At 43.2% G+C, this 13,322-nt stretch overlaps 1 protein-coding gene across 3 annotated transcripts in view; it reads left to right on the forward strand.

The window, feature by feature from the left end:
* The window catches only part of LOC140913799 (membrane-spanning 4-domains subfamily A member 15), a 44,620-nt gene extending 35,136 nt beyond the window's left edge, over nt 1-9,484 (forward strand). For 2 of the 3 annotated variants that reach the window (XM_078853492.1, XM_073350596.1), the window contains exons 5-7: nt 2,334-2,447; nt 3,336-3,449; nt 9,071-9,484. In XM_078853492.1, coding sequence (XP_078709618.1) covers nt 2,334-2,447; nt 3,336-3,449; nt 9,071-9,199 — 357 coding nt within the window. In that variant the 3' untranslated portion in view covers nt 9,200-9,484. The remainder of the gene's footprint in view (nt 1-2,333; nt 2,448-3,335; nt 3,450-9,070) is intronic. The other variant, XM_078853493.1, reaches the window with a different exon arrangement.
* Nucleotides 9,485-13,322: the final 3,838 nt, after the last annotated feature.

A 13,322-nucleotide genomic window follows, 5' to 3' on the forward strand; every position in this document is an offset into this window, starting at 1 on the left:
GAGACTTTAGGATGTGCTAAAAATTAAGCATGTGTTTAAGTGCTTTCCTGAATTGAGACCTACAGCAGATCAAAAAATATGGGAATAAATGAAAAATGTTGCAGAATTCTTTTCTCCATTCACCCCCTCCCCCCAAAAATTCACATCAATGACATTTTGAAAATTTCAACCAGCTCCGCCTCTTACCTTTTACCTGCTATTTTCTTTTCTCTGCATAGTAGGAACTGTCTTTTCTAAGTGGCAAGACACATTGTATAATTCACCCCATGAGCCATACTCTAATAACCATGAGATGCTCCCGGAAATATATTAGCTAGCTATTGGTAGGCTTCGCAGGTGACTAAGGGCTTAAATAGCCAACTGCTATGGTTTATTGCTGTGGTCATGAGAAATGAACTTCCAAAGTGTCATAGGCTTGGCTTGTATGAAGCCCTAAAAGTCAGTCTAGGGTTTTGAATTCCCAAAATTACATAAGCCCTGAAATTGCATTTTAAGTGAATTTAGTGCTTATAAGAGGTCCTAAGACAGAAAAATCAAGCTCACTATTTACCCTGGAACATACACAGCATGTGTAAGTGACTGTTAAACCAGCTACAGGGTTTAGAACTTGGGAACCTTCAGCACTAGAAGGAAAAGTCTCTTCTACTTGAGCTAGCAGACAGGGAGCCTTAAGTGGCTTCAGCAGCAGCCTTATAAACCTTCCATGAGGCTCAGCTACTAGAGGCAGACAAGAACTCCACCCTGTCCTAGCATGACTTGCCTATGGACAGTGCAACATTAGCCCCAAACCACCTCACTAGTGCGCCTCACCCCAGGCGTGCTGGGATCACTTCTGAAGGTGAGCGTCTAAATCACCCTTCCAGCCCAGTCAGTTCTTGGCCTCTCTTCTACAGCCAAAGTGCAGGATGCTGGCCAAATTCTTGGAGATTCTTGTCCAAATAGGAACTGGTCTGAGACGTCCAGCTCCTTTCACGTAATCTGCAAAATGTCAGATGGGAGCAATTCTTTGTCACTAGTCTGGATTGGAGCTGGACACATAGGGGTGAAAGGCCCCAAATCCAGTTACAATTTCCCCAAGAAGAATCGGGTTTTTTGGTCATGAGTGTTCTAGTATTTCCAGGGAGGAAAGGGCGGAGTTGGGCTTTTTTTTTTTTTGGGCTGAAGAAAAAATACCCATGGAGAAAGGCCAAGCTGTTCTCATGGCATCTCCCCATTCTCAGTCCTAGCTGCAGTACGGACTGGTGACAAGCTCAAAGCATAGGCTAGTGGTGCTGAACTGAGAGCCAGTAGAGCTGAGTTGATTCCTCACTTTTCCGGTAACCTTTGGCAACTCCCTTCACCTCTCTGTGTTTCACTGGCCCTCTTGTGTGTTAGGTCATAAACTCTTTGGGGCAGGGACCGTGTGTGTGTGTACAGCACCCAGCACAATGAAGAACCTGTCTCCATTGGAATCTTTAGCTGTTATCATAATATGAGTCAGCCGGGCTTATCTAACTTTCCCAAAGAAGTGCAGAGTTTGAGTTGAGTGTAAGGGTTCAGGGATGGTTCTTATATCTTTTTTTCTATTACATTTTTATTACAATTTTTCAAAACCTACATACAAAATAAAAAAAAACTATATATAAACTTCTCATAATATATTAACAAGTTGCTACCTAATCTTAGCTGTACTTGAACCATTTAATTATGTATATGTGTATCTATATAATATGAATGGTTCAAATATAAATCAATTATTTGTATTATACAATTTACAAACAAACAATTTGTTTATCAAAATTCAATTAGTTAAAGCAAAATTATTAAGTTAACCTAAAGAATAAAAGCAAAGTTCAGAGGAGGGGGACACAGATGGGGAAGAAATGAAATGGATAAAGAGGAGGGGGAAGTAAGGGAGCCCATTCGTTTAACAGGATCATTCAGATACTTCCAGGAGAGCATCCCATATCTCTGAGAATTTTGCGGGATATGTCTGTTACAGTACACACGTCTTTCCATGGTGGCCACGCTTACGATATCTATGCTCCAGTCGTCAATTTCACTTTTTGGACTTTCATGCTTGTAGTATTGGTCTCGTAGCAATTACTAGTGCTCTGCTTAGCCAAGGTTTTTCAGATTTATTCAGCTTCCAACTAACATCCATTAGGGTTAAAATTACATTTTGACTTGTAACACAATTTTATCTGATAGAAAAAAGTGACTCTGCAATTAAGTTCTGCCCAAAACATACGAGTGCTGGAGCATTCCCAGAACACACAGGTGGGCTGGTTCTTGTTTTAACCAAACCTGTTCTCTGCCTACACACAGCCTGACCCTCTGCATGTCTCTTTCAGGTGAGAGGCAGCCTGGGAATGAACATCACTAGCGCCATCTTCTCAGCCATTGGGATCATTCTCTTCCTAACGGAGCTGATTATTAATGTGTCAGATTACAGCCGTAACTATGAGGTATATCTTTAGTTGGTAAATGACCAGACTCTGCCATAGAATCATAGAAATGTAAGGCTGGAAGGGACCTCAAGAGGTCGTCCAGTCCATCCCCCTGCACAGACTCCCCCTGGAGTCTAACAGGTGTGTTTAAAATACCAGGTGCCTGGAATTGTCCCAAGCCTTTGACCCCAGGGTAGAAACTATCCATGTGTTCAACTCCAGACTTCCTGATTTGGTTTTGCTGGATAAAGCCAGTGTCAAAACTCCTGCCCATGTCAAATATCAGGCCAGGACCATGTTTTTCTTCTGTTTTGTACAACACGTAGCATGTTAGAGTCCTGATTCATGACTGGGGTTTCCAGCTGCTATCAACATATAAATGAATAATAACTCCTATTGATTTCAGCAGGCATAGGATTGGATTCCAATGTCTGTTTTATTTTATTTAATTCCACTTTACACAGATGGGGACACTGAGGCACAGGGGAGTGAAGCCACTTGTCCAAAGTCACAAGCAAGTTAGTGGCAGAGTTTGGAACCAAATTCAGCTCTTCTGAGTTGTAGTCCAGTGTTTGAGCAACTAGGCCACACACCTTCCCCTAGGCTTTATGATCCTCCATCTTGACAAATGGCTGCATCTCAGGGGCGCAGCTCCCTGCAGACCCAGGAGAAAAGAGAATCTTATGATCTCCTGACAGTGGTGTGGCTCCATGCATCACAATTACTGGGGCTCCTGAGTAGTTTGAATGAGGAGGAGAATTCTGTGTGCCTGGGAAGAGAAAAGAACCGGAACTGCATTTCTGCATTCCCAGAATTGGACTCCCCAGTGCATCCCCTCATGACAGCCCTGTGTTACCTCTAGCAGTCAAGAGTAATTAGCATCCTCTGTGGTTTTGTGCTCCCCAGGATGCTGCGAAGGGGATCACGGTCATGCTGTTCTTGATGACCATCCTGGAGTTCTCCGTTGCTGTCTCAACCTCATACTTTGCATGCCAAGCCATCTGCTATACCCCCAACACCGTGAGTCTTTCAGCTCTCAAACGGGATGTGAGTCAGAGCATGTGGTGAAAGGAAGGGAAGATGTTTGCCTGAATGAAGGGCCCTCCCTGATGGGAGGAGTGTCCTTGGGGAAGGGCCTGAATGTGTATGAGGGAGGCAGTGATGGAGGAAATGACAGCCCCTGATTTAGTCCTGGTTGAAAATTTTGTCTAATCATTTTTTAGATGGGAAATTGGGGTTTCAACTATATGAGAATTTTAGCAGAAAGCACCTGCTTTCTCCAGAAAATATTGCTATTTTGCCAAAACACTGACCACCTGAAAACTAGGGCAGTCAAATGATTAAAAAATTAATGCTGACTAAAATAATTAATGGCAATTAATCACACTGTTAAACAATAACAGAATACCATTTATTTAAATATTTTTGATGTTTTCCACATTTTCAAATATATTGATTTCAATTACAACACAGAATACAAAGTGCACAGTGCTCACTTTATATTTATTTTTATTACAAATATTTGCTCTCTAAAAAGAAACAAGAAGTTGTATTACAATTCACTTAATACAAGTACTATATTGCACTCTCTTTATCATGAAAGTTGAACTTACAAATGTAGAATTATGTACTTAAAAAATAACTGCACTCAAAAATAAAAGTGTCAAACTTTAGAGCCTGCAAGTCCACTCAGTCCTACTTCTTGTACAGCCAATCGCTCAGACAAACAAGTTTGTTTACATTTGTGGGAGATAATGCTGCCCGCTTCTTGTTTACAATGTCACCTGAAAGTGCGAACAGGTGTTCGCATGGCACTCTTGTAGCTGGCATCACAAGATATTTACGTGCCAGATGCATTAAAGATTCATATGTCCCTTCACACTTTGACCATCATTGCATGGGACATGCATCCATGCTGATGACAGGTTCTGCTCGATAATCATCCAAAGCAGTGCAGACTGACGCACGTTCATTTTCATCATCTAAGTCAGAAGGTTGATTATCTTTTTTGGTTGTTCGGGTTCTGTAGTTTCTGCATTGGAGTGATGCTCTTTTAAGACTTCTGAAAGCATCACCTCGTCCTTCTCTGATTTTGGAAGGCACTTCAGATCTTTAAATCTTGTGTCGAGTAGTGTAGCTATCTTTAGAAATCTCACATTGTTACCTTCTTTGTGTATTGTCAAATCTGCAGCAAAAGTGTTGTGAAAATGAACAACATGTGCTGGGTCATCATCCAAGACTGCTATAACATGAAATATATGGCAGAATGCAGGTAAAACACAGAGCAGGAGACTTACAATTCTCTAACAAAGAGTTCAGTCACAAATTCAATTAATGCATTTTTTTAATGAGCCTCATCAGCATGGAAGTATGTCCTCTGGAATGGTGGCTGAATCATGAAGGGGGTTATGAATGTTTAGCATATCTGGCACGTAAACATCATCCGATGCCAGCTACAACAATGCCATGTGAACGCCTGTTCTCACTTTCAGGTGACATCGTAAATAAGAAACGGGTAGCATTATCTCCCATAAATGTAAACAAACTTATTTGTCTGAGCGATTGGGTGAACAAGAAGTAGGACTGAGTGGACTTGCAGGCTCTAAAGTTTTACATTATTTTGGTTCTGAGTGCCGTTACGAAGCAAAAAAAAAAATCTACATTTGTAATTTGCACTTTCATGATAGAGATTGCACTACAATCCTTGTAGGAGATGAACTGAAAATACTATTTCTTTTGTTTATAATTTTTACAGTGCAAATATTTGTAATCAATAATAATACAAAGTGTACAGTGCTCATTTTATATTCTGTGTTGTAATTGAAATAGATATGTTTGAAAATGTAGAAAAACGTCCAAAATATTTAATAAATTTCAGTTGGTATTCTATTATTGTTTAACTCTGTGATTAAAACTGTGATTAATCACGATTACTTTTTTTGAGTTAATCATATGAGTTAACTACTATTAATTGACAACCCTACTGAAAACCAAACTATTTAGACTTAAAGCAGAACTATGGTGCCTGGTGGCAATTGTTGTTCAGCTGCCATGTGCTATCATTTTCCTCTATGGGCCGTGTCTTGCAGCACTTATATCTCCCATGATGCACCATGGGCAGGGACCTTTGTGACACATCCCCTCCCCTCACCAACAAGGGGAAAGTGATAAACCATGGCAGAAATAGTTCTGCATGTAAACACAGCTCATACAGGACAATGAAAGTATAAGACATCCAAACTACAACTCCCATGAGGCACTGTGGTTCCATGTTGAATCAAAATATTCTGCTGGTTGATAGATTTTTGTTGACATTTTTGGCAGAAGAAATAACCCTATTTTATGGCCCTTTTTTACCCTGATTCCTAACCAGGCTGCTGGCACCACGCTCCAAGTTACTGAATCTTTTTTTAATGGGAGGGGGAAGTAATCCCAGTTTTCACTGCCGCCACATTGACCTTCATTGTCAGTGTTTTAATTTCTGTGGAGCTGCATTTCATGTCCCCGCGCCAAGCAGCAGGGTGGGGTGTGGCGGGATGGGGAACAGGAAACTGTAACTGGGCCAGAACCTGAGCTGCAATCCCACCCTTTTTGTGCCACTGAAAGTCACTGGAGCTCTCCAGCAGAGAATTCCCTTGGCATGGAATTCCCCACCTGGCACAGCCAGCTCTTACTTCCTTGGTGGAGGGGATGTATTGAGGCATGGACAGAGTCCTTTGTACTTCAGCAGTACTTGACAGATGGACAGCTCCTTGGGGGTCATCACTAGCCTTTGTTTTAGAGCAGCTGGTGAGGCTCGCATAGAACCAGCCATGGAATCATGATGCTGCAAACTCCCCTCCCAAAAGCTACAGCTGTGGACATTCCCTCCAGGGACAATGTTTCTAGGCAGACAGAAAAATAAATGAATCGAGGCAACAGGAAATGCCTTGTTTGGAATACAACTCACTACTGTGAGGCTGATGAGACTGTGACCTCCCCAAAGGCTGGCTGGCTGCCTCCCATGCAGCAGTTCTCCTGGCCCTTCCTCTGAGCATCTTGGAAGAGTGAAGGGCATAGCTGTGATGAGGTTAACCCATGGTTTACCTGGGAGTTGGTAGGCTCACACACTGATAAACTAATGTTTTCTCAATCTGTGTTGAAAACTGTGTTAAGTTTTTATGGAAAAAAAACCCCACCTGTTTTTGTCTAAATTTTCCAGGCATTTTATATTTTTTGGCAGAAATTTGAATACCAAAGTATTTCAACAAAACCCAAAAGATTTCAATGTAGAAATGCTGCTGCGGTGCCTAATGAGGATTGTAGTTTGAATGCGTCATGTTGCCATTCTCCTTTGTGGGTAAGGCTCCTTAGTCCGACTACAACTCCCAACATTGTCCCCCTTTTAGTGAGGGGAGGTTGTTGCATCCTGGGAGTCCCTGGCCATGGTGCATCATGGGAAATGTAGTCTCGCCAGTAAGCCTGATCCATAGCAAAGAATGGGGGACAATAGGCAAACAAACTACACCTCCCATGTGGCACTGCAGCATCTCCAAATTGAAATGTAGTGCCCATCTTTAAAAAAGGAAAGGAGGAGGATCCTGGGAACTACAGGCCAGTCAGCCTCACCTCAATCCCTGGAAAAATCATGGAGCAGGTCCTCAAGGAATCTATTCTGAAGCACTTAGAGGAGAGGAAAGTGATCAGGAACAGTCAGCATGGATTCACCAAGGGCAAGTCATGCCTGACTAATCTAATCACCTTCTATGACGAGATAACTGGTTCTGTGGATGAGGGGAAAGCAGTGGACGTGTTGTTCCTTGACTTTAGCAAAGCTTTTGACATGGTCTCCCACAGTATTCTTGCCAGCAAGTTAAAGAAGTATGGGCTGGATGAATGGACTATAAGGTGGGTAGAAAGCTGGCTAGATTGTTGGGCTCAATGGGTGATCAATGGCTCCATGTCTAGTTGGCAGCCGGTATCAAGTGGAGTGCCCCAAGGGTCGGTCCTGGGGCCGGTTTTGTCCAATATCTTCATAAATGATCTGGAGGATGGTGTGGATTGCACCCTCTGCAAGTTTGCAGATGACACTAAACTGGGAGGAGAGGTAGATACGCTGGAGGGTAGGGATAGGATACAGAGGGCCCTAGACAAATTAGAGGATTGGGCCAAAAGAAATCTGATGAGGTTCAACAAGGACAAGTGCAGAGTCCTGCACTTAGGACGGAAGAATCCCATGCACTGCTACAGACTAGGGACCGAATGGCTAGGCAGCAGTTCTGCAGAAAAGGACCTAGGGGTTACAGTGGACAAGAAGCTGGATATGAGTCAACAGTGTACCCTTGTTGCCAAGAAGGCCAATGGCATTTTGGGATGTATAAGTAGGGGCATTGCCAGCAGATTGAGGGACGTGATCATTCCTGTCTATTCAACAGTGGTGAGGCCTCATCTGGAGTACTGTGTCCAGTTTTGGGCCCCACACTACAAGAAGGATGTGGAAAAATTGGAAAGCGTCCAGCAGAGGGCAACAAAAATGATTAGGGGACTGGAACACATGACTTATGAGGGGAGGCTGAGGGAACTGGGATTGTTTAGTCTGCGGAGAGAAGAATGAGGGGGGATTTGATAGCTGCTTTTAACTACCTGAAAGGGGGTTCCAAAGAGGATGGATCTAGACTGTTCTCAGTGGTAGCTGATGACAGAACAAGGAGTAATGGTCTCAAGTTGCAGAGGGGAGGTTTAGGTTGGATATTAGGAAAAACTTTTTCACTAGGAGGGTGGTGCAACACTGGAATGCGTTACCTAGGGAGGTGGTGGAATCTCCTTTCTTTGAGGTTTTTAAGGTCAAGCTTGACAAAGCCCTGGCTGGGATGATTTAGTTGGGGATTGGTCCTGCTTTGAGCAGGGGGTTGGACTAGATGACCTCCTGAGGTCCCTTCCAGCCCTGATATTCTATGATTCTATGACATCCTTAAGTTTTAGGGCATTCAATTTTTGGATGAAAAATTAAATTTTTCCCTGGAAACTAGATACTTTTCATGAAACAATTCATTGAGTTAAACATAAAAGTTTGGAGTTTGGGGTTTTTTTTTGTTTTTTGTTTTTTTTCTTTGAAAATCAGCATGTTGACAGGAAATTTTCAAGCAGCCCTAGCAAGGAGCACAGAGGGACAGTCTGTGGCATAGTGAGACCTACCACATTAACCTTTTAAGTGCCTCACACAAACCTGCTGCAGTCAAGACCCAAGAGAATGTCTAGTTTCCATATCCAAAATGTCATCACTATATCAAGAGACCAGGGTCATGTTCTATGACACCTGGGACCCATGCCCCTCCACAGGAAAAATCCTACTGATAGCAAGTAGGGTGTTGACAGTGATGATGCCACAGATTCATCCCTGGTGTAATTCCAGTCACAGCAGGAGAGTTATACCAGGGATGCACCTGCCCCAGTTATAAGAACTAGAGGGATGAGGAAGACGATGGTGGTAGTGCTGAAAAATATGTTGATGAAAGGGAGTGGAAGGGTGAGGAAGGTGAAGGGGGTGAGCATGGAGGACTGAGAAAAGTGATGGTGGGAAAGAATATGCGGAAGATGCTGGAGCGAGAATGGAGAGGTGAAGAAGGTGCTGGGTGTGAGGGCTGATCTCTTTTGTTTTGCAGGCCATGTTGTTCATGCCATATGCTGCCAATTCAAACTTTGCGGTTTCTTCTGCACCGATGACCTCTCCACCACCTTACACCAATCGGGCTTATGACTCCAAAGAAGAGACCGAGCAAGGGGCCTCATAAAGAACTCCTACGAGATATGGCTCCAGCAGCAGCTCCTCTGAGATGTAAAACTCAACCCCGTCCTGTATGATAGATTGTAATCCATTTCCTGAGTGCAGTTCTAGAACCCAGCTCTGTCACTCTTCACAGAGAGAACTCGCTTCAATCAGCTTCTCCCTGGCTCTGCACCGTTCATTGAATTCACATTATGCAATGAAATAAGATGATGACTCACCAGCCCTATCCAGCCCCCAGAGGCTTTGGTCCTGAATGTTTCCCCTGGCCACTTCTTCAATAAAGCTTCAAAATGGATCCTGAGTCAGTTGTTTTAAAGCCTTTTCTCACAGATGCATGTGTCATGTGTGTGCATGTAGCATGTGTGTCTGTGTGAACATGCAGCATGTAGGTGTGGGGTGTGTGGGTGGGTGGGCGGGTGTTGGAGTGTGCATGTGGAGTGTGCATATCCACATGTAACTCTCACCACACGCATGTGGAGCAGACGGTCTCCCTTCACCCATATCAGACATCACAAAAACTATTACTACAACTAGCACTAATTTGCTTGGGTCGGGACCCAACTCCTTTTACACACTCTCTTCCTTTGGAATCTGGCAGAGGCACTAAGATATAGGGCAGGAGGCAGGGGACACAGGCCTCATGGACATTCCGCTTCTCTCCCAGCCAGAGCTGGAGAATGGCAGAGCTGTGTCCAGCTAGAAGGGGAATGACCCCAAACACAGATGCATGTAGGTGCTGTCTGCAAAGGGTTTCTTTGAAAAGAAGAAACGGTAAAGGGGTGACTTGATCACAGTCTATAAGTACCTGCAGGGAAAAGAGAAATCTGATAATTCCTGGCTCTTTAGTCTAGCAGACAAAGGTCTAACAAGATCCAATGGCTGGAAGTTGAAGCTAGATAAAGTCAGACTAGAAATTAGGCACAATTTTTAACAGTTAGAGTAATTAAACATTGGAGGAAATTATCAAGGGCTGTGGTGTCTTCTTCCTCACTGGAAATTTTTAAATCAAGACTGGGTATTTCTCTTCAAGATCTGCTCTAGTTCAAACAGGAATTAATTCAGGGTAGTTCTATGGCCCGTGTTATAGTGGAGGTGAGACTAGATGATAACTGTGGTCCCTTCTGGCTTTGGAATCTATTAATATGGAGAGAAACCCTATTAGATAAGCATATAGGGCCAGATCCTCAGCTGGGATAAATCCCCACTGACCTGAACAGGGTCTGGGCACCCCCACAAGTTTTTCCCATGGTGCACACTGTCAATCCCCGTGGGGCCATCCCTGCTGCAGTTGCTGGCCCCAGCATGTCACCTGCCTAGTCCACACCATGTTCAGTTCCCACCTTCTAGCACAGCCCGCACAGATGCAATGTCACTCCCCATCTCTGGGAAGGGACATGGGCTTTTGGAAGTGGGGCAGGGTTGGGCAGGTCCCTGGAGATGAATTGTGGTGCAGGAGCTTGCCCTACACCTGAGGCAAAGAGTAGCGGCATGCATTCAGTCAATTTTGGCTCCACCACCCCCTTGTCATGACAGACAGTCAGAGTGCTAAACCTGAACTGGCAGCGAGGTGATCAGCGCTGGTGCTCCTCACTGTTGCCAATGGTGTGTAATATGCGTACAGCTGTAGGCACTACTGAATAGGACTATGTCGATTTACACCTTTGCAGGTTTTTGGCATTCAGTCTTTAATCCCTCATATGAAATCTGAGAAATAGCATAATATATCAGAGCATTTTTTGTAGACAGGTGTGTATCATCTTGTAATGTTTTCTTCATTCTGTGATACTGACAATATTTTTAGTGTTATAATGATCCAGCTGCTTTTCAGTGGCTTAGACATTTTTTACGGTAAATTCTTTCCTCTCTGATCTGCACTTTAATGTCTTCAGCCTCCATGTACTATACATTTTTCTTTCAACCAGCTTTAGGAACAATTGAGGGTGTGAGGCAGTTATGTACTAATGGCTAGAATTAGCTGCTGTATCTAGGCCATTGAGGTTCACAGCTACGTTAGATATTTTCTATGTCCGGATTACTGTGTAGATTTCACTAGAGTTGAGCAAAATTTTTCAGCCACAGCTTTTTTCACCAAACAAAAATGCAGATTCGGGTTGATCAAAACATTTTACAAATTTGTGTTGAATACGCTAAATTGTTTTGGTTGGGAGAAAAAAAAGTTTAAATGTTTTGTTTCAACATTTTCAAAATTAAAAGTTTTGACTTCAATTCAAAATGACTGTTTTGTATTTTATTTCAATTTTATTTAATTTTTTAAAAGTTTAAAAAAAAACAAAAAGAAACATTTCCTTTTAAGTCGACCAAAACATTTTGTTCAACCAGCAGCAAAATTTTTTTTGACTTTTTCAGTTTGTTTTGGGTTGACCTGAAACCATTTTTTTTTTTCAATTTTTTTTTTTTTTTTTTGGTTCACCCATTCAGTCAAAAATTGGTTCTTCACACAACACAGAATTTCATAGAAATGCCTTTCCTGGGCTCTAGTTAACTGTCATGCACAGAGCAATGTTCAGTACTACCTGCTATATTTTCCACTGTATGCATCCGATGAAGTGAGCTATAGCTCACAAAAGCTTATGCTCAGATAAATTTGTTAGTCTCTAAGGTGCCACAAGTACTCCTGTTCTTTTTACAAAAGCACCCAGAGAACAAGCACCCTGTAGGAAGGTAGTGTGGTCTTGTGGTTAACACACTGGACTAGGATTCAGGATACCTTGGTTTGCGTCCTAGGTTTCCCACAGTCTGTGTGATTTGGGTGTGTCACATAGTTTCTTTGTGTCCTCGTTCCCTTTCTATAAAATGGAGATAGTAAAACAATGCTTGCTTTTATTTATCTTTTATCTCTCATGCCTATTAGTATGTAAGTGTGAGGCCTAGTACGTTGTGTGCCTCCAGCTGCTACTCTGATAATAATAATAGATTTCATAGACTCATTGGACTGGAAGGGACCGTGAGAGGTCATCTGGTCCAGTCCCCTGCAATCATGGCAGGACTAAGTATTATCTAGATCATTCGTGACAGGTGTTTGTCTAACCTGATTAAAAATATCTAATGAAGGAGATTCCACAACCTCCCTAGGCAATTTATTCCAGTGCTTAACCACACTGACAGGAAGTTTTTTTCTAATGTCCAATCTAAACCACCCTTGTTGTAATTTCAGCCCAGTGCTTCTTGTCCTATCCTCAGAGGTTAAGGAGAACAATTTTTCTCCCTCCTCCTTCTAACAACCTTTTATGTCTTCTCTTCTCCAGACTAAACAAAATCCAGTTTTTTCAATCTTTCCTCATAGGTCATGTTTTCTAGACCTTTAATTATTTGTTTCAGAGTAGCAGCCGTGTTAGTCTGTATCCCCAAAAAGAAAAGGAGTACTTGTTGTACCTTAGAGACTAACAAATTTATTTGAGCATAAGCTTTCGTGAGCTACAGCTCTTCTCTAAAATAACAGGACACCCCCAGCCGCTCGCCCTATGTGTCCTCCTCCGACTCCTCCCCACCACACACAAGGCTGTCATTCATTGCTGGAACCCTGAGGCGGGCCCCCCTCATGAGTTTGTCATCTGTCACTGTAACCTTGCAGGGGGGCCCCTGTCACCTGTGGCTGCTGACGCCTGTCGCTGGAACCTTGCCAGGGCCCTGCTGGCTACCAGCTCCAGAGTCCTGCAGCCCCTAGGGCTGAAGCAGAGAATGTCACAGAGGTCTCTGGAAGTCACGGATTCCGTGACTTCCATGACCCCCGTGACATAAATGTAGCCTTACTTATCATAGAATCATAGAAGATTAGGGTTGGAAGAGACCTCAGGAGGTCATCTAGTCCAACCCCCTGCTCAAAGCAGGACCAACCCCAACTAAATCATCCCAGTCAGGGCTTTGTCAAGATGGGCCTTAAAAAACTCTAGAGGAAGGAAATTCCATCACTTCCCTAGGTAACCCATTCCAGTGCTTCACCACCCTCCTAGTGAAATAGTTTTTCCTAATATACAACCGAGACCTCCCCCACTGCAACTTGAGACCATTGCTCCTGCCACCACTGAGAACAGCCGAGCTCCATCCTCTTTGGAACTCTCCCTTCAGGTAGCTGAAGGCTGCTATCAAATCCCCCCCTAATCCTTCTC

The sequence above is a fragment of the Lepidochelys kempii genome, chromosome 6 (genome assembly GCF_965140285.1).
Source record: "Lepidochelys kempii isolate rLepKem1 chromosome 6, rLepKem1.hap1, whole genome shotgun sequence".
Lineage (NCBI taxonomy): Eukaryota > Metazoa > Chordata > Testudines > Cheloniidae > Lepidochelys > Lepidochelys kempii.